Below are 23,034 nucleotides of genomic sequence, written 5' to 3' on the forward strand. Positions count from 1 at the left end.
AGGTCTATGGACCAGGGTGATCTCCTACTGTATCATAGGTCTATAGATCAGGGTGATCTCCGACTGTATCATAGGTCTATAGACGAGTGTGATCTTCTACTGTTTCATAGGTCTACAGACCAGAGTGATCTATTCCTGCATAATAAGTCTATAGACCAGGGTGATCTCCTACTGTATCATAGGTCTATAGACCAGGGTGATCTCCTACTGTATCATAGGTCTATGGACCAGGGTGATCTCCTACTGTATCATAGGTCTATAGACCAGGGTGATCTCCTACTGTAAGATAGCTTTATAGACCAAGGTGATCTCCTACTGTATCATAGGTCTGTAGAACAGAGTGATCTCCTACTGCATCATAGGTCTATAGACCAGTGTGATCTCCTACTGTATCATAGGTCTATAGACCAGGGTGATCTCCTACTGTATCATAGGTCTATAGACCAGGGTGATCTCCGACTGTATCATAGGTCTATAGACTAGGGAGATCTCCTACTGTATCATAGGTCAATAGACCAGTGTGATCTTCTACTGTTTCATAGGTCTATAGACCAGAGTGATCTATTTCTGCATAATAGGTCTATAGACCAGAGTGATCTTTTCCTGCATAATAGGTCTATAGACCAGGGTGATCTCCTACTGTATCATAGGTCTATAGACCAGGGTGATCTCAGTCTGTATCATAGGTGTATAGACCAGTGTGGTCTCCTACTGCATCATAGGTCTATAAACCAGGGTGATCTCCTACTGTATCATAGGTCTATGGACCAGGGTGATCTCCTACTGTATCATAGGTCTATAGATCAGGGTGATCTCCGACTGTATCATAGGTCTATAGTCTAGGGAGATCTCCTACTGTATCATAGGTCAATGGACGAGTGTGATCTTCTACTGTTTCATAGGTCTACAGACCAGACTGATCTATTCCTGCATAATAAGTCTATAGACCCGGGTGATCTCCTACTGTATCATAGGTCTATAGACCAGGGTGATCTCCTACTGTATCATAGGTCTATAGACCAGGATCATCTCCTGCTGTATTATAGGTCAATAGACCAGGGTGATCTCCTACTGTATCATAGGTCTATAGACCAGGGTGGTCTCATACTGTATCATATGTCTATAGACCAGGGTGATCTCCTACTGTATCATAGGTCTATAGACCAGGGTGATCTCAGTCTGTATCATAGGTCTATAGACCAGTGTGATCTCCTACTGCATCATAGGTCTATAGGCCAGGGTGATCTCCTACTGTAAGATAGCTTTATAGACCAAGGTAATCTCCTACTGTATCATAGGTCTGTAGAACAGAGTGATCTCCTACTGCATCATCGGTCTATAGACCAGGGTGATCTCTGACGGTATCATAGGCCTATAAACCAGGGTGATCTCCTACTGTATCATAGGTCTATAGACCAGGATGATCTCCTACTGTATCATAGGTCTATAGACCAGGGTGATCTCCTACTGTATCATAGGTCTATAGACCAGGGTGATCTCAGTCTGTATCATAGTTCTATAGACCAGTGTGATCTCCTTCTGCATCATAGGTCTATAGACCAGGGTGATCTCCTACTGTATCATATGTCTATAGATCAGGGTGATATTCTACTGTATCATAGGTCTATAGACCAGGGTGATCTCCAACTGTATCATAGGTCTATGGACCAGGGTGATCTCCGACTGTATCATAGGTCTATAGACCAGGGTGATCTCCTACTGTATCATAGGTCTATAGACCAGGGTGATCTCAGTCTGTATCATAGGTCTATAGACCAGTGTGATCTCCTACTGCATCATAGGTCTATAGGCCAGGGTTATCTCCTACTGTAAGATAGCTTTATAGACCAAGGTGATCTCCTACTGTATAATAGGTCTGTAGAACAGAGTGATCTCCTACTGTATCATAGGTCTATAGACCAGGGTGATCTCCTACTGTATCATAGGTCTATGGACCAGGGTGATCTCCTACTGTGTCATAGGTCTATAGACCAGGATGATCTCCTCCTGTAGCATAGGTCTATAGACCAGGGTGATCTCTGACTGTATCATAGGCCTATAGACCAGGGTGATCTCCTACTGTATCATAGGTCTATAGACCAGGGTGATCTCCTACTGTATCATAGGTCTATAGACCAGGGTGATCTCTTACTGCATCATAGGTCTATTAACCAGGGTGATCTCCTACTCTATCATAGGTCTATAGACCAGGATGATCTCCTACTGTATCATAGGTCTATAGACCAGGGTGATCTCCTACTGTATCATAGATCTATAGACCAGGGTGATCTCAGTTTGTATCATAGGTCTATAGACCAGTGTGATCTCCTACTGCATCATAGGTCTATAGGCCAGGGTTATCTCCTAATGTAAGATAGCTTTATAGACCAAGGTGATCTCCTACTGTATCATAGGTCTGTAGAACAGAGTGTACTCCTACTGCATCATCGGTCTATAGACCAGGATGATCTCCTACTGTATCATATGTCTATAGACCAGGGTGATCTCCTACTTTATCATAGGTCTATAGACCAGGGTGATCTCCTACTGTATCATAGGTCTATAGACCAGGGTGATCTCCTACTGTATCATATGTCTATAGACCAGGGTGATCTCCTACTGTATCATAGGTCTATAGACCCGGGTGATCTCCTACTGTATCAAAGGTCTATAGACCAGGGTGATCTCCTACTGTATCATAGGTCTATAGAACAGGATGATCTCCTACTGTATCATAGGCCTATAGACCAGGGTGATCTCCTACTGTATCATAGGCCTATAGACCAGGGTGATCTCCTACTGTATCATAGGTCTATAGATCAGGGCGATCTCCTACTGTATCATAGGTCAATAGACCAGTGTGATCTTCTACTTCTACTGTTTCATAGGTCTATAGACCAGAGTGATCTCTTCCTGCATAATAGGTCTATAGACCAGGGTGATCTCCTACTGTATCATAGGTCTATAGACCAGGGTGATCTCCTACTGTATCATAGGTCTATAGACCAGGGTGATCTCCGACTGTATCATTGGTCAATAAACAAGTGTGATCTTCTACGGTATCATAGGTCTATAGACCAGGGTGATCTCCTACTGTATCATAGGTCTATAGACCAGGGTGATCTCCTACTGTATCATAGGTCTATAGACCAGGGTGATCTCAGTTTGTATCATAGGTCTATAGACCAGTGTGATCTCCTACTGCATCATAGGTCTATAGGCCAGGGTTATCTCCTACTGTAAGATAGCTTTATAGACCAAGGTGATCTCCTACTGTATCATAGGTCTGTAGAACAGAGTGATCTCCTACTGTATCATAGGTCTATAGACCAGGGTGATCTCCTACTGTATCATAGGCCTATAGACCAGGGTGATCTCCTACTGTAACATAGGTCTATAGACCAGGGTGATCTCAGTCTGTATCATAGGTCTATAGACCAGGGTGTAGTGGCTTCCTTTCGTCTTTACCATAGCCACTGCCCAAGCCTGAAGCGGGGTTGTTTGGTATGCATACAGTCCACACTCAAGGTTTCCAAACGGCCAAACATTCCATGACATCCAGGGATATGGTGCAACAAAAAAGTTTATTCTTCTTATATCTAACAAATAAATGAGTCTCCAATCAACTTAAAGCACAAAATACTTGATATGGAAAATACATATTATGACCTGTATGTCTATGTCTGTATGTCTGTATGTCTGTATGTATGTCTGTATGGTCAAAAAACTATACCGCTCCCGCATCTAGCAAGGACTCTCCCCCTCCCGAAGGCCCAACTTCCTGCCTATTAACACAATTACCACAATACAATGAACAGGCAAGAGGGGGGGCCAAATGGCTGAGTTACACTAACAACAAATTAATATATCTCAATCAGGTAAATATAAATCATAAAGGTACGTACCTAATATTTCATAATTTACATTCATATTTAATATATTTACACAAATATACATGGAGCTCCATATGTTCGGTCTTTTATACAAATATGTCCAAATCGGCTCTAACAGTGTGTGTGTGTCCAGTGTGTGTGTTTGTCCAGTGTGTGTGTGTCCAGTGTGTGTGTGTGTCCAGAGTGTGTGTGTGTCCAGTGTGTGTGTGTGTCCAGTGTGTGTGTGTGTCCAGTGTGTGTGTGTGTCCAGAGTGCGTGTGTGTGTATTTGTACAGTGTGTGTGTGTGTCCAGTGTGTGTGTATGTGTGTGTGTGTGTATTTGTCCAGTGTGTGTGTGTCTAGTGTGTGTCCATTGTGTGTGTGTCCAGTGTGTGTTTGTCTAGTGTGTGTCCAGTGTGTGTGTGTCTAGTGTGTGTCCAGTGTGTGTGTCTAGTGTGTGTCCATTGTGTGTGTGTCTAGTGTGTGTCCATTGTGTGTGTGTCTAGTGTGTGTGTGTCCAGTGTGTGTGTGTCTAGTGTGTGTCCATTGTGTGTGTGTCCAGTGTGTGTGTCCAGTGTGTGTGTGTCTAGTGTGTGTCCATTGTGTGTGTGTCCAGTGTGTGTGTGTGTGTATTTGTCCAGTGTGTGTTTGTCCAGTGGGTGTGTATGTGTGTGTGTGTCTAGTGTGTGTCCAGTGTGTGTGTGTCTAGTGTGTGTCCATTGTGTGTGTGTCCAGTGTGTGTGTGTCTAGTGTGTGTCCATTGTGTGTGTGTCTAGTGTGTGTCCAGTGTGTGTGTGTCTAGTGCGTGTCCAGTGTGTGTGTGTCCAGTGTGTGTGTGTCCATTGTGTGTGTGTCTAGTGTGTGTCCAGTGTGTGTGTGTCCATTGTGTGTGTGTCTAGTGTGAGTCCAGTGTGAGTGTGTCTTTGCCCAGTGTGTGTGTGTGTGTGTGTGTGTGTGTGTGTGTGTGTGTGTGTGTGTGTGTGTGTGTGTGTGTGTGTGTGTGTGTGTGTGTGTGTGTGTGTGTGTGTCCAGCGTGTGTGTGTGTGTGTGTGTGTGTGTGTGTGTGTGTGTGTGTGTGTGTGTGTGTGTGTGTGTGTGTGTGTGTGTGTGTGTGTGTGTGTGTGTGTGTGTGTGTGTGTGTGTGTCACTGAGTCGACATCCCACCGAACCCTAAACAATGTGTGTGTGTGTGTGTGTTAACATGGTTTATAGGGACACTGAGTCACCATCACCCCAAACCCCAAACCCTGGATAGAGAGGATCACTGAATGTGGAGGTGAATGTGATCAGGTGGGTCAGTGTGTCAGAGGAGGCTCTATAGAAGGACAGAGTGCCGGCTGGCCAGTCCAGATACACTCCTACTCTGTGGGGTCTGGAGGAGGGGACGTCTATGGTAGTGGAATTATCATTGTGCCAGGCAATGTAACTGTTGTGAGAGCAGAACAGACTCCAGGACTTGTCATTATATCCAAGACAACAGTTCTTAACCCTTCCTCTCCTGCTGATTCCTTTATATGTCACTCCTATAACAGCCCCTCCACTCCACTCTACCTCCCAGTAACAGCGCCCAGTCAGACCCTCTCTACACAGCACCTGTCCACAGTCCTCAAATCTCTCTGGGTGATCAGGATACGGCTGCTCCTCTGTCCTCCATGTCACCTTTCTGTTCTCCTCAGACAGAGAGAGGAGTCTGTTTACTGTGTTTAGGTCCAGTGTGAGATCACAGACATCTGATGGATGAAACCAGACACAATATTAGAAATCATCATCATTCACATTAGAATGTTAACTCACTTTTCACTAATTCATTTAATGTAGATGTTTCTAGGTATCAAAAGGAGAAGTTAAGGTAACTTGAGACTTGTTGAATGATCATATGTTATACTGTATGGTAATATAAAACACACTTATTCCCATTAATTACACACACACACACACACACACACACACACACACACACACACACACACACACACACACACACACACACACACACACACACACACACACACACACACACACACACACACACACACACACACACACACACACACACACACACACACACAGTCAAATCAACTCTTTGTAAACTTTGGTGTCCCTGATTTTTGCTTCTGTAGAACTACAGCTGATATTTAATATGACCAAGTCAGTAATGATGGTGGTCTTTGACTTTGACTGAACTTGAATTAAGACTTATTCTTAGTCATATTCTTCACAGCAGTCAACACTCACATTTTCTAAGTCCAGGTTTCATTCTGTTCTCTCCACCATGTTCCACACTGTAGCAGTAAGCAGAAGAACAGACAGTCATTGAGTGACACACCTGAACACAGGAGAAACTGGACACGCACACACACACACACACACACACACACACACACACACACACACACACACACACACACACACACACACACACACACACACACACACACACACACACACACACACACACACACACACACAGGACAAACTGCACACGCACACACACACACACACACACACACACACACACACACACACACACACACACACACACACACACACACACACACACACACACACAGGACAAACTGGACACGCACGCACACACACACACACACACACACACACACACACACACACACACACACACACACACACACACACACACACACACACACACACACACACACACACACACACACACACACACACACACACACACACGTATATATCAAGCGAATGTTTGTCCTGTGTGTGTGTGTGTGTCCAGTGTGTGTCTGTGTGTGTCCAGTGTGTGTGTGTGTCCAGTGTGTGTGTCCAGTGTGTGTGTGTCCAGTGTGTGTGTGTGTGTGTGTGTCCAGTGTGTGTCCAGTGTGTGTGTGTCCAGTGTGTGTCCAGTGTGTGTGTGTCCAGAGTGTGTGTGTCCAGAGTGTGTGTGTCCAGAGTGTGTGTGTCCAGTGTGTCCAGTGTGTGTCCAGTGCTTGTGTGTGTCTGTGTGTGTGAGTCCAGCGTGTGTGTGTGTCCAGTGTATGTGTGACCTGTGTGTGTGTGTGTCCAGTGTGTGTGTCCTGTGTGTGTGCGTGAGTCCAGTGTGTGTATAAGTCCTGTGTCCTCTGTGTGTGTGTGTGTGTCCTGTGTGTGTGTGTCCTGTGTGTCTGTGTCCAGAGTGAGTGAGAGTTTACACTCAACTTTGTTATCAGGATATAACTGTGTCCAAGTGGTGGTCAGAATGTTTGTTTTAACTAGCCTGATAAGTCAACAATGTCTGATATGAACAATGACATAAACCCTCTACATACTTGAGTTTCTCCAGTCTGCAGTGTGGATCCTCCAGTCCAGCAGAGAGCAGTCTGACTCCTGAGTCTCCTGGGTGATTGTAGCTCAGGTCCAGCTCTCTCAGGTGTGAGGGGTTTGACCTCAGAGCTGAGACCAGATAAGCACATCCTTCCTCTGTGACCAGACAGTCTGACAGCCTGCAAAGAGTCAAATCATTCTATAATATTGTTTGGTGGTTTAAATAGTGGCAGTATATTTTTTTAAGACTTCTTCAAATGGAGAACTATGTCCATAATGTGCTTTCATTTGTAAAAGGTAAAATATATATATATAAATACCTTTAAATAAAATGTCAAATGTTGTACTGTCTCCTAATATGAAACATTATATCTCAAATCCAAAATGCTGGAGCAGAGCACCACATTTAAACTGTAAGCTTCACTGTCCAAACACATATGGTGTGGACTATGTGTGTCTGGTAAACACATGTGGATCTGGTGAACAGTTATCACTTGTTGACCAACTACAGGAATACTGACCTCAGAGTACATAAAGTGCTACGTACATAAAGTGCTTTCATATCTGATAATACTGACCTCAGCGTCTCCAGTTTACAGTGGGGATTCCCCAGTCCAGCAGAGAGCAGCTTCACTCCTGAATCCTTCAGGTCATTGTTACTCAGATCCAGCTCTCTCAGGTGTGAGGGGTTTGACTCCAGAGCTGAGACCAGAGAAGCACAGCCTTCCTCTGTGACTAGACAGCCTGACAGCCTGCAACGAGTCAGATTTAGATTGTATTGAGTATACAGTCCACACCATATCTATTTAGACAGTGAGGAATCAGATTTAGATTGTATTGAGTATACAGTCCACACCATATCAATTTAGACAGTGAAGGTAACATTTTAAATGTGTCTCTATACTCCAACATTTTGGATTTCAGATCAAATGTTTCACATGAGGTGACAGTATATAATGTCACCTTTTATTTGAGGATATTTTAATACGTGTCACATTTTTTCTAAATGATAAAACATGAATCCTCTCAAATAAAAGGTGACATTCTATGTACTAATATATACACCATTTAGTTTCTAAAATATTATCTAAAACACAATCAAATTTAAAACTATAATGTAGAGCACCACATTTAAAACTATAAACCTCACTGTCCAAACACATATGGTGTGGACTATGTGTATCTGGTAAACACATGTGGATCTGGTGAACAGTTATCACTTGTTGACCAACTACAGGAATACTGACCTCAGAGTCTCCAGTTTACAGTGGGGATCCTCCAGTAGGGCAGAGAGCAGCTTCACTCCTGAATCCTTCAGGTCATTGTTACTCAGATCCAGCTCTCTCAGGTGTGAGGGGTTTGACCTCAGAGCTGAGACCAGAGAAGCACAGCCTTCCTCTGTGACTCCACAGCCTGACAGCCTGACAAAGAGATCATCATGACTTCACAAATAATCTGTTAATTTAAAAAGTAGAATGTAGAAGGACAATTAAGCTTTAATTGTGATTGATATGTGAAAATTAACAGAATATTTAGTTACTTAACCACAACACCCCTGTGGTGAAATGATTATTGCTGTGGAAGGTAATGAGCAACATATTGTGTCCAGTGTGTGTGTGTCCTGTTGGTGTCCTATGTGTGCCCAGTGTGTGTGTCCAGTGTGTGTTCAGTGAGTGTGTCCATTGTGTGAAAGGATGGCCAAACACACTGGACACACACAGTCAGCATATAACTTTGTCCAAGTGGTGGTCAGAATGTTTGTCTTAACTAGCCTGATAAGTCCAACATGTCTGATATGAACATTGACATAAACCCTCTACATACTTGAGTTTCTCCAGTCTGCAGTGTGGATCCTCCAGTCCAGCAGAGAGCAGTCTGACTCCTGAGTCTCCTGGGTGATTGTAGCTCAGGTCCAGCTCTCTCAGGTGTGAGGGGTTTGACCTCAGAGCTGAGACCAGAGAAGCACAGCCTTCCTCTGTGACTCCACAGCCTGACAGCCTGACAAAGAGATCATCATGACTTCACAAATAATCTGTTAATTTAAAAAGTAGAATGTAGAAGGACAATTAAGCTTTAATTGTGATTGATATGTGAAAATTAACAGAATATTTAGTTACTTAACCACAACACCCCTGTGGTGAAATGATTATTGCTGTGGAAGGTAATGAGCAACATATTGTGTCCAGTGTGTGTGTGTCCTGTTGGTGTCCTATGTGTGCCCAGTGTGTGTGTCCAGTGTGTGTTCAGTGAGTGTGTCCATTGTGTGAAAGGATGGCCAAACACACTGGACACACACAGTCAGCATATAACTTTGTCCAAGTGGTGGTCAGAATGTTTGTCTTAACTAGCCTGATAAGTCCAACATGTCTGATATGAACATTGACATAAACCCTCTACATACTTGAGTTTCTCCAGTCTGCAGTGTGGATCCTCCAGTCCAGCAGAGAGCAGTCTGACTCCTGAGTCTCCTGGGTGATTGTAGCTCAGGTCCAGCTCTCTCAGGTGTGAGGGGTTTGACCTCAGAGCTGAGACCAGAGAAGCACAGCCTTCCTCTGTGACTCCACAGCCTGACAGCCTGCAAAGAGTCAAATCATATTAAAACCACACTGATATTCTTTGGTGGTGAAAATAGTGGCAGTCATTTTTTTTCAACATATTCAGATATATCAGTGTCCTGAAACCTGCCATATCTATTCAGAAATTAATGGTTTGGAAATCAAATGTTTCATATGAGGTGACATTAATGCATTCATAGTTTGTTTTGTTTTGTCTATTATTAACTGAATACTGGATGATGACTGGAGAAATGTTCTTCATAAGTGAGTAGATAACATGTCTCTAAACACGACTAGATTCATCCTGAGGATGCCATGATTAAAAAAGATATTGAATGAATCATGATAATATTGAGTTAGAATGTTACAGAGGCTCTAACAAAACATGCTAACCTCTCACCATTACCAATAACAGAGGCTAAAACAAAACATGCTAACATCTCACCATTACCAATAACAGAGGCTACAACAAAACATGCTAACCTCTCACCATTACCAATAACAGAGGCTACAACAAAACATACTAACCTCTCACCATTACCAATAACAGAGACTTCAACAAAACATGCTAACCTCTCACCATTACCAAAAACAGAGGCTACAACAAAACATACTAACCTCTCACCATTACCAATAACAGAGACTTCAACAAAACATGCTAACATCTCACCATTACCAATAACAGAGGCTACAACAAAACATGCTAACCTCTCACCATTACCAATAACAGAGGCTACAACAAAACATACTAACCTCTCACCATTACCAATAACAGAGACTACAACAAAACATGCTAACCTCTCACCATTACCAAAAACAGAGGCTACAACAAAACATGCTAACCTCTCACCATTACCAATAACAGAGGCTACAACAAAACATGCTAACCTCTCACCATTACCAATAACAGAGGCAACAACAAAACATGCTAACCTCTCACCATTACCAATAACAGAGGCTACAACAAAACACTAACCAAAACATACTAATAACCTCTCATCCCATTACATGTGTGCAATTCTTACAGAGGCTACAACAAAACATACTAACCATAACCTCACCATTACCAATAACAGAGACTACAACAAAACATGCTAACCTCTCACCATTACCAATAACAGAGGGGGTCTGATCTTTGTGCCTCTGTAACTTTCTCATTCATCATCATTCAAGACTCATTCATTATTATTCATAATCATGGTAGCATCCACATGCATGTAGAAGTGTTCAGAAACATCTTCTATTCTTACTGACAATACAAGTGAAGTGACTCCAAAATGAAGGACATTATTCACCATTCAGTTTCTATTAGGAAAACATCTAAAACACAACCAAGTGCAAATTAATTCAACAAGTTAGTAGAATCACAAGCTTGATGTAATCACTGCAGGCTTGGAATATGGGACCAAATACTAAACGTATGACTACTTTAATACACTATAAGTGAATATACCCGAATAATTACGACTTTTCAAATGGGAGAACTACATACATAAAGTGCTTTCATATCTGATAATACTGACCTCAGAGTCTCCAGTTTACAGTGGGGATTCCCCAGTCCAGCAGAGAGCAGCTTCACTCCTGAATCCTTCAGGTCATTGTTACTCAGATCCAGCTCTCTCAGGTGTGAGGGGTTTGACTTCAGAGCTGAGACCAGAGAAGCACAGCCTTCCTCTGTGACTCCACAGCCTGACAGCCTGACAAAGAGATCATCATGACTTCACAAACACACTGTTCATTTAACACCAGTAGTGTAGAAGGACAATAGCAGATGCATTTGGTTTATTCTCTCAAACAACATATAGATTCATCTTCCGTCTCCTAGAATTGTATGGTCATATTGTTATACTAATGTGAACATCAATGAATTTATTCAATATGTTTTTCGTTTATCAATATAATATATTATACATGTTATAATACATATTTTTCTCTAATCTGAATACTTCCTGATGATTAGTTCTTAAATGTCATTTTATTAACTCACAGAACAGCTCTGGAGGCTTTGACCACTGGCAGCAGCCTCAGAAGACCTTCCTCTGATCTGGAGTATTTCTTCAGGTCAAACACATCCAGCTCCTTTTCTGAAGTCAGCAACACAAAGACCAGAGCTGACCACTGTGCAGGTGACAGGTAGGGTTCTGAGTGACTTCCTGAGCTCAGGAAGCTTTGGATCTCCTCCACTAGAGAATGGTCATTCAGTTCATTCAGACAGTGGAACAGATTGATGCTCCTCTCTGGAGAGAGATCCTCCGCGATCTTCTCCTTGATGTACTCGACTGTTTCTTCATGGCTCTGTGAGCTGCTTCTTGTCTTTGTCAGTAGACCTCGTAAGTGTTTCTGATTGGACTCCAATGAGAGGCCCAGAAGGAAGCGGAGGAAAAGGTCCAGGTTTCCTGTCTCACTTTGTAAGGCTTTATCCACAGCACTGTTGTAGAAAGCAACTTCAGGCTCGTCTTTTGTTTGCAGTTTGTCCATTAGATTCTCATTGTTGTTGATGAATGAGAGGAACACATATACAGCAGCAAGAAACTCCTGAATACTCAGATGTACGAAGCAGTACACCTTGTCCTGGTCCAGCCCACATTCCTCTTTAAAGAGCTGTGTGCACAATCCTGAGTACACTGAGGCTTCATTGACATCAATGCCAGCCTCTTTCAGGTCTTCTTCATAGAAAATCAGATTGCCATTCACAAGTTGTTGAAAAGCCAGTTTTCCCAGTGACAGAATGCTCTCTTTATTCCAGTGTGGACCTGTCTCTTCATTGCCAAGATACTTTTCATTCTTCTGTTTGGTATGAAACTCCACAAGGTGTGTGTACATCTCAGTCAGAGTCTTGGGCATCTCTTCTCTCTTATGTTTCAGCATGTGTTCAAGGACTGTTGCAGAAATCCAACAGAAGACTGGAATGTGGCACATGATGTGGAGACTCCTTGATGTCTTTATGTGTGAGATGATTCTGCTGGCCAGGTCCTCATCACTGAATCTCTTCCTGAAGTACTCCTCCTTCTGCAGGTCATTGAACCCCTCGTACCTCTGTCACCTGGTCAACACACCCTGAAGGGATCTTAATGGCTGCTGTAGGTCGGGTAGTTATCCAGAGGAGAGCAGAGGGAAGCAGATTTCCCCTGATGAGATTTGTCAGCAGAACATCCACTGAGGTTGACTCTGTGACGTCACAACAGATCTTGTTCTTCTGGAAGTCTAGGGGCAGTCGGCACTCATCCAGACCATCAAAGATGAACAGAACTTTGTACTTGTTGTAGTTGGAGATTCTTGATTGTTTGGTTTCCATTGAGAAGTGATTAAGAAGTTCAATGAAAGTGTTTTGTCCTTTCATCAAATTCAGCTCCCGGAAAGGGAATGAAAATACAAATTGGACATCCTGATTTGCTTTTCCTTCAGCCCAGTCCAGAATGAACTTCTGCACAGAGACTGTTTTTCCAATGCCAGCGACTCCCTTTGTCAGCACAGTTCTGATAGGTTTGTCTTGTCCAGTTAAGGGTTTGAAGATGTCGTTACATTTGATTGCAGTCTCTGGTCTTGCTTGTTTCCTGGTTGTTGTCTCAATCTGTCTCAGCTCATGTTCATTATTGACCTCTCCTGTTCCACCCTCTGTGATGTAGAGCTCTGTGTAGATCTTATTGAGAAGTGTTGGGTTTCCTTGTTTAGCGATCCCCTCAAATACACATTGAAACTTCTTCTTTAGATTAGATTTGAGTTCACGTTGGCAAATCACAGCAAGATCATCTGAATCTAGAAATAACACAGAGGATATTAATATTACATCTGTTTTAATGCCTACAGTATTGAAGGACTGTTATAAAGTTGTAAAATATAATCATTTGTTCTCGTAACTGACTGTCTAAATCTGTAAAAGTTTTTATAATGCGTTACAGACTGGTATGACTGATTATATTATTATTGGTATTATTGATGGTATTATTAATGTTGTCTCTCTCTAAATTAATCAGCACAACACATCCCTGCTGCTACTTGATGAGGTCACTAGGTGTTGTGTTAAGGCTGCTACAATATCATTTAGTTACACAGCTACTTTAGCTGTACTTTAGCTACATCTTTTAAATGTTAGAAAACAGCATTCATCAATAGGCAGACAGCTCTTACATTTCTCCAGTGTTTCAGCAAGCTCCTTCTGGTTCATTTTCCTCAGGATGTGCAGTGTGATCTTCAGAGCCCCCTCTCTGGCACTGCTCTCCTGCTTCTCATCTTCAGCATCCACCACTTCCTTATCCTGCTGCTGACTCTCAAAGCCTTCTGGGAGATCTGGATTAAGAATCCTCTTGAACATCTTCAGCTCGTTCTTCACAAATGTCATAATATTCTGTTCAAGCAACTGAAATAAATCAAGAAAATAAGTTAAGCAAGAGAATAAATGCTTTCTCATCAACACATTAATGAATGTTTGACAGATCAACTTTACTTGAGGTAAACAAAAACAAATGTACATAACAGGACCACCACATACAATGAATATGGAGGCCAGGTCTGTTTGATGACTCTGGGAAGACTGACCACTGAGAATCTCTGACTCTGATCTCTCCTGTTGGTTTCTGTGGACAAAACATGAGATTACATCTCCTCATCCAGGGAGTACACACACACACACACACACGGAGGGAATTAGTTCTCCTTACCTTTGTTCAGTAGAAAAGTCTCCCTTTCTAAAGAATATAGGTAGCTCCATAGACCGGTCACTCTTCATGGACACACAGCTGGGAACAGGGGAGGCTGGTCTCTCCTGCTTCATCGGGCTTCAACACAACAGAGACAAATATTACATCTCTCATCTACTCGGAGCTCAGATGAGGAAACACAAGAAGAGTTTCATTCCAAAAAGCTATATATCAATTTTCAGAAATGTGAACCACAAATTGAAACGAGGATAGAGAGCGAAAAGGATCTGGCTACACTCATACTGTCCCTGACCGTAAAGAAAAAAACTAACTCCGTCATTATTCACCTCAGTCCACTCTGCGCGTAACCGGCTTGGCGCCACACCGAACGGGGACGCGGACAGTTGGGGACGCGGACAGTTCTGTACGGGGACGCGGACAGTTCTGTATGGGAACGCGGACAGTTCTCTACGGGGACGCGGACAGTTCTGTACGGGGACACGGACAGTTCTGTACGGGGACGTGGACAGTTCTGTACGGGGACGCGGACAGTTCTGTACGGGGACAGTTCTGTACGTGAACGCGGACAGTTCTGTACGGGGACGTGGACAGTTCTGTACGGGGACGCGGACAGTTCTGTACGGGGACGCGGACAGTTCTGTACGGGGACGCGGACAGTTCTGTACGGGGACGCGGACAGTTCTGTACGGGGACGCGGACAGTTCTGTAAGGGGACGTGGACAGTTCTGTACGGGGACAGTTCTGTACGGGGACGCGGACAGTTCTGTACGGGGACGCGGACAGTTCTATACGGGGACGCGGACAGTTCTGTACGGGGACGCGGACAGTTCTGTACGGGGACGCGGACAGTTCTGTACGGGGACGTGGACAGTTCTGTATGGGGATGCGGACAGTTCTGTACGGGGACAGTTCTGTACGTGGACGCGGACAGTTCTATACGGGGACGCGGACAGTTCTGTACGGGGACAGTTCTGTACGGGGACAGTTCTGTACGGGGACGCGGACAGTTCTGTACGGGGACGCGGACAGTTCTGTATGGGGACGCGGACAGTTCTGTACGGGGACGCGGACAGTTCTGTACAGGGACGTGGACAGTTCTGTACGTGGACAGTTCTGTACGGGGACGCGGACAGTTCTGTACAGGGACGTGGACAGTTCTCTACGGGGACAGTTCTGTACGTGGACGCGGACTGTTCTGTACGGGGACGCGGACAGTTCTGTACGGGGACAGTTCTGTACGGGGACAGTTCTGTACGGGGACAGTTCTGTACCGGGACGCGGACAGTTCTGTACGGGGACGCGGACAGTTCTGTACGGGGACGCGGACAGTTCTGTACAGGGACGTGGACAGTTCTGTACGGGGACAGTTCTGTACGGGGACGCGGACAGTTCCAGAACGTGGACATTAGCAGTGCAACACAATCAACTAAACCAGGTCTTTACAGTGGGTTACATTAGTAATATTCATTTTTTATTATTATGTAAAACAAACATTCTATGTCTTTTTATAACATTATGTTGAGATCTGGGTCCATATCGCCAAAGTGTCTCAGTAGAAAATTGGTCGTATAAGTGCTGAGAATAAAGACATTTTACACTTATGGGTATAAATTACCTAGTTACCTACCCATTACCTAAATTACCTACCCACCTAGTCAGCAGATATTTAGGACACCTCGTGAGCTGTCCTAAGTAGTTAAGAGTTAACAGCAGGTGTCTTGATAATACTATAGAATAATGCAGTGAGTCAGTGGTTCCTGCGCCACATGTAATTGCATTGCAGTAGTTAAAAATAATGTTTTTATATTTCTACGTGATCAACCCATAAATAATATAGACCTACATGCAACAGTTTGTCTTGTGCTTTTGGCAATGAGTTATGTGTAATAATTATGAATAACAAGTGATTCCATGTCTGCAAAGCATTTTGTCTTCATTTTGGCAGATTAACTCAGGTTGGAGTTGGAGCTGTGACCGAAGGGTGGCTGGTTCGAATCCCGGGCCGGGCGCTGGAAAAAACAGGTGGAATTGATCTGACCACTGGAGGGCTGCTGGGTTCACATCCTCAACACATTAACCTTTTGTTGATCAGACCTATAGAGGTTCTTCTTCACTGAACCCCAAAATATATATAACTTTTATTGATTTCATATTTTAAGGAAGTGATAGAAGCTCTATAAGGATCCTTATTTTCTAAACACGTTTTTCTTTTGATGATTTAATTATCTACATCATGTTATTTCAAGTTCTCCCTTTGGAGCACAACATCATATTGTTAAAATATAATCCTAAATTGGGCATGAATATAAACTGGGAAGTTGAAGGCATCTAGGGTGTAATATGTGTTCAATGAATATGAACATTGTTGCAACGTTGTAGGCAACATTATTGGCAAGGGACTTGATACCTACTATGCCAAAGATATTTAGAGTACAGTCAGGGTGCCGTGGAATCCCTGCAGTACCTCCACAGACCCCGGATTGAGAACCCTGCAGTACCTCCACAGACCCCGGATTGAGAACCCCTGCAGTACCTCCACAGACCCCAGATTGAGAACCGTGCAGTACCTCCACAGACCCCAGATTGAGAACCCTGCAGTACCTCCACAGACCCCGGATTGAGAACCCCTGCAGTACGTCCACAGACCCCGGATTGAGAACCCCTGCAGTACCTCCACAGACCCCGGATTGAGAACCCCTGCAGTACCTCCACAGACCCCGGATTGAGAACCCCTGATTTAGCAGATGCTCTTATCCAGAACGATTTACAGTTTGTGTATTCATCTTAAGATAGCTGTTTATTTTGGAAATAAACTTTATAAATTATTCATAAAATTATCATCTTACCTCTTAGCTTTGGTCCCTCAGGGAGATGAATTTTAGAGGCAGGGCCCCCCTCCTCTCTCTTCCCGGAGAGACTCATTTTAGAGCACTGACCCCTAAACAGAGATTCAGCATGTTGGTGGTTGTGGTTAACACAGTGACAACTAAACAGAGATCCAGTATGTTGGTTGTGGTTAACACAGTGACAACTAAACAGAGATCCAGCATGTTGGTTGTGATTAACACAGTGACAACTAAAGAGAGATACAACATGTTGGTTGTGGTTAAAACACAGTAATTATTTAATGTCAATTGTTATAATTTATTATTTATCTCTTATAAAACATTTACTAACAGACATAGAAACAATCAGATGATTTAATGCAATCACATGAAAACGTAGTTGTGACATTTCATCTCCATGGTAACTGTCTGTAATAATAATAATAAGTCACTGTTTGTTAAGGTAGTTCTAGACAGTACAGCAACAATAATAATAATAATAATAATAATAATAATAATAAGTCACTGTTTGTTAAGGTAGTTATAGACAGTACAACAACAATAATAATAATAATAACAATAATAATAATAATAATAATGATAATAATAATAATAATAATAAGTCACTGTTTGTTAAGGTAGTTCTAGACAGTACAGCAACAATAATAATAATAATAATAATAAGTCACTGTTTGTTAAGGTAGTTATAGACAGTACAGCAACAATAATAATAATAATAATAATAAGTCACTGTTTGTTAAGGTAGTTATAGACAGTACAGCAACAATAATAATAATAATAATAATAAGTCACTGTTTGTTAAGGTAGTTAGAGACAGTACAGCAACAATAATAATAATAATAATAATAAGTCACTGTTTGTTAAGGTAGTTATAGACAGTACAGCAACAATAATAAGAATAATAATAAGTCACTGTTTGTTAAGGTAGTTATAGACAGTACAGCAACACAAGGTCATGTCTCACACTTATTTTTATTAATTAAAAGTGGCTATTTATTGTCTTTCAATCTGTTCTTTTCTAAATGTATCTGAGAATGTAGACAGAAGGGCTAAAACAGACATGATTGATCTGAGGGGGAATTCATTGATCCATTCAGAAAGTTTTTTTGCAACAAGAAAGAGGTGTTATATTATGTAAGGTAGACTAGGTTATAATGTATAGTAGTGGGTTGTTAGTGATATGTTATATTATGTAAAGTAGACTAGGTTATAATGTATAGTAGTGGGTTGTTAGTGATATGCAGATGTTATATTATGTAAAGTAGACTAGGTTATAATGTATAGTAGTGGGTTGTTAGTGATATGTTATATTATGTAAAGTAGACTAGGTTATAATGTATAGTAGTGGGTTGTTAGTGATATGTAGATGTTATATTATGTAAAGTAGACTAGGTTATAATGTATAGTAGTGGGTTGTTAGTGATATGTTATATTATGTAAAGTAGACTAGGTTATAATGTATAGTAGTGGGTTGTTAGTGATATGTTATATTATGTAAAGTAGACTAGGTTATAATGTATAGTAGTGGGTTGTTAGTGATATTTTATATTATGTAAAGAAGACTAGGTTATAATGTATAGTAGTGGGTTGTTAGTGATATGTAGATGTTATATTATGTAATGTAGACTAGGTTATAATGTATAGTAGTGGGTTGTTAGTGATATGTAGATGTTATATTATGTAAAGTAGACTAGGTTATAATGTATAGTAGTGGGTTGTTAGTGATATGCACATTTTATATTATGTAAAGTAGACTAGGTTATAATGTATAGTAGTGGTTTGTTAGTGATATGTAGATGTTATATTATGTAAAGTAGACTAGGTTATAATGTATAATAGTAGTTTGTTAGTGATATGCAGATCGAGGTCTATACCTCGGCTACAGCCTACATATCATAGATGACCAGTCTAAACATGTTCAGATCAGTTCACATAATGTTATAGTCCTACCAGTAGCAGGACAGAGAATGTACTGTATATAACCTACATATCATAGATGACCAGTCTAAACCTGTTCAGATCAGTTCACAGAGACCATCAGGTTTGTCAGCATGATAAGTGATCATAACTCAAACCTACTCTGACTATTTAATGTCAGACATCGACTAACCTTATAATAGTGTGTAGAAAGCCAAGACCAACGAGAGTTTGCCCATCTTTCCTACGTCTCAACACATTTATCTGACTTCTAATGTACTGAGAAATATGTGTTACAGTTTCAACAGCCATTTTATAACTGCGTAGGCTACAAACATACTTCTAATTTCATATGAGGAAATCACATAACTTACAGTCACTGGTGCAGCCGCCTGTTTTCTTACAGATGAAGTAGCTTTCATAGACAACTGATTCAACCAGCCTAAACAACAGTAAATCAAATATGTGAAATGGTCAAAGGAGAACACATGAAAGACAGTTATTTTGCTACAGATGTAGGATCATAATTTGAGACAGTTTACTGAAGCAGAAAAATTATGTGGATTATAATTAACATTTTAAAGTGGAAAATGGAAATGACAAACTTCAGAAGCCTTTTAAAACATCAAATACACTACAAGTTTTAGTTTTCCTGCAACAGGGTGATCAAATTCAGATCTACATCTGTACAGAGATAATGTCTTTATCTGAAAAAGGAAGTTTGAGTTATTAGCAATGAAGTTGCAACTGTCAGCTGCTGTAAACCTCTGTGATTAGATGTTATAGACCCCAATCTGAACAGTTTCTTCCCCGTGGTTACAGCCTTTAGCTCTATGCTCAGTCTACCTAATTCAATATATTGTTGTACGTAAACTTTGTGCAAACTCCACCGCCTGTATTCTGTCTCTTAATGTTTTCTTTCACTAGCAGCACCATGTCACCATGTTAAATAATGGGTACAGATGTAGGATCTTTCCAACTCTGAGGACATGTCATTGTGATGTCATTTATTACATTTCAACCTGTTGATAAAGGCAACTAGAAGGCTGAACCCAGAAGACAACTCTAAATCAACACTTACTGATATTATCCTAAAATCCTTTCACTCGTATTATTGTGTCTCTTTGTTCAACGAATGTCGGGCAGCCTGTGCTGTTAATATAGTTGAAAACAGTGGGCAGGGAGGTCAACACCCTACAGGCAGCCTGTGCTGTTAATATAGTTGAAAACAGCAGGCAGGGAGGTCAACACCCTACTGGCAGCCTGTGCTGTTAATATAGTTGAAAACAGCAGGCAGGGAGGTCAACACCCTACGTATTGCACCAATAGGGTTAACCCACATGGTGGGAATTGTTACCTGGCTCACACAAAAGCATGTCTCAGACACCAATGTAGCAAACAGCAGGGCAGGGAGGTGAACCCAGGTTGCATGTGTTAAAGGTGAACAACCTACGCATCGCGCCATTGGCATCAATTGGGTAACATGGTTGGAATTGTGACGTGGCTCATATAGTGAGGATCACTACACTATAGAGGAACTATGATACAATTACATTATCATATGAAATGTAGAGGAACTATGATACAAACATTATCATATGAAATGTAGAGGATCACTACACTATAGTGGAACTATGATACAATTACATTATGATATGAAATGTAGAGGGTCACTACACTATAGAGGAACTATGATACAATTACATTATCACATGAAATGTAGAGGGTCACTACACTATAGAGGACCTATGATACAATTACATTATCATATGAAATGTAGAGGATCACTACACTATAGAGGAACTATGATACAATACATTATCATATGAAATGTTAAATGTAGAACTATAATATATGAATATTGATATATTGAATTTGACTTGACCACTTCCAGTCAGCTCCATGTTGTATGATTAAACTGACACCAACCTGTCTCAGTAGAAGTAGACTGTTAGGAGTGTTTTACTGTCATTCACTATACTAACATTACACCATACATTTACTTTATCTACTGTTAGGAGTGTTATACTTCACTATACTAACATTACACCATACATTTAATGTATCTACTGTTAGGAGTGTTTTACTGTCATTCACTATACTAACATTACACCAGACATTTAATGTATCTACTGTTAGGAGTGTTTTACTGTAATTCACTATACTAACATTACACCATACATTTAATTTATCTACTGTTAGGAGTGTTTTACTGTCATTCACTATACTAACATTACACCATACATTTAATTTATCTACTGTTAGGAGTGTTTTACTGTCATTCACCATACTAACATTACACCAGACATTTAATTTATCTACTGTTAGGAGTGTTTTACTTCACTATACTAAAATAACACCATACATTTAATGTCTCTACACACTTTATAATAATCCCTGGCAGGATTCTCACCTTGTAGCCTGAATTCACGACCAGAACATGTCAAGTCATTGAGATATTTTCTGTTGTGTTCTGTATATTCTGATGGATGAGGCCTGAGCTGGAATGTGAAGCTAACTGAAGTTGGCTAACTTTAGAAAACCAGTATATCTGGCTGGTATCATAGTTTACCCCTCAGGCTACAATCAGGTTTCAGCATCAGGCAGGTATCAACAAGCCGAGTCGTAGGCAACAACCTGGGTTGTGTTCATTAGTTTACTCCACAGCCAACAGTTTTAAAATGTTGCATAAAACATAAACAGTTCTCTAAATGCTGTACAATGTGACCTAAACGGTTTCTGTTGTTTTGTTACGGTGGGCACTAATGAACACACACAACCTGTTTTGAGGAAGTGTAAGTTGTTGTTAGTCTCTCCACAATATTTATTTGTCTCTTTCACACAACAAACCTTCCTGAGTGAAAAGCATTAACAGTAGATTAGAAAGAGAAAATGATACAGTACACTCTTAGATACAGTAGGAGATCACCCTGGTCTATAGACCTATGATACAGTAGGATATCACCCTGGTCTATAGACCTATGATACAGTAGGAGATCACCCTGGTCTATAGACCTTTGATACAGTAGGAGATCACCCTGGTCTATAGACCTATGATACAGTAGGAGATCACCCTGGTCTATAGACCTATGATACAGTAGGAGATCACCCTGGTCTATAGACCTATGATACAGTAGGAGATCACCCTGGTCTATAGGCCTATGATACAGTAGGAGATCACCCTGGTCTATAGACCTATGATACAGTAGTAGATCACCCTGGTCTATAGACCTATGATACAGTAGGAGATCACACTGGTCTATAGGCCTATGATACAGTAGGAGTTCACCCTGGTCTATAGACCTATGGTACAGTAGGAGATCACCCTGGTCTATAGACCTATGATACAGTACACTCTTAGAATAAAGGGTTCCAAACAGGTCCTCTGGCAATCCCCATAGGAGAACCCTTCTGGCTTCCATGTAGAACCCTCTGTGAAAATGGTTCTTCATGGAACCCAAAAGGGTTCTACAAAGGGTTCTCCTATGGGGACAGCCAAAGAACCCTTTTAGATTCTAGATAGTGTAGGAGTGATCACCCAGGGGCACACAGATGGGCACAGAACAAATTCACCCCACGCATCTAATTAATATCAAAAACATTTTAAGGGGAGTAGGACAATATAACACTGTCCACCAGAAATATCAGCAACTATAAGAATACACATAACAATATCATCAACTATATGAATACACATAACAATATCATCAACTATATTAATACACATAACAATATCATCAACTATATGAATACACATAACAATATCATCAACTATATGAATACACTTCCTCCCGGGGAAGGACTGCCCGTTCCATGATCTCGCCATCACGGTTGACAACTCCATTGTGTCCTCCTCCCAGAGCGCTAAGAACCTTGGCGTGATCCTGGACAACACCCTGTCGTT

General features: G+C 41.5%; 1 protein-coding gene across 1 annotated transcript; it reads right to left on the reverse strand.

Moving 5' to 3' along the window:
* Positions 1–4,983: 4,983 nt before the first annotated feature.
* On the reverse strand, positions 4,984–19,651 carry LOC124020200 (NACHT, LRR and PYD domains-containing protein 12-like). The gene is given in 14 exon segments (XM_046335530.1): positions 4,984–5,602; positions 6,108–6,154; positions 7,160–7,333; positions 7,733–7,906; positions 8,979–9,152; positions 9,556–9,729; positions 11,233–11,406; positions 11,697–12,736; positions 12,738–13,465; positions 13,838–14,066; positions 14,199–14,283; positions 14,368–14,484; positions 17,214–17,305; positions 19,505–19,651. Coding segments are annotated over 12 exon segments (3,636 nt in total). The 5' UTR covers positions 14,481–14,484; positions 17,214–17,305; positions 19,505–19,651; the 3' UTR covers positions 4,984–5,078.
* Between the last annotated feature and the right edge of the window lie 3,383 nt (positions 19,652–23,034).

This window comes from Oncorhynchus gorbuscha, unplaced genomic scaffold (assembly GCF_021184085.1).
Source record: "Oncorhynchus gorbuscha isolate QuinsamMale2020 ecotype Even-year unplaced genomic scaffold, OgorEven_v1.0 Un_scaffold_767, whole genome shotgun sequence".
Classification (NCBI taxonomy): domain Eukaryota; kingdom Metazoa; phylum Chordata; class Actinopteri; order Salmoniformes; family Salmonidae; genus Oncorhynchus; species Oncorhynchus gorbuscha.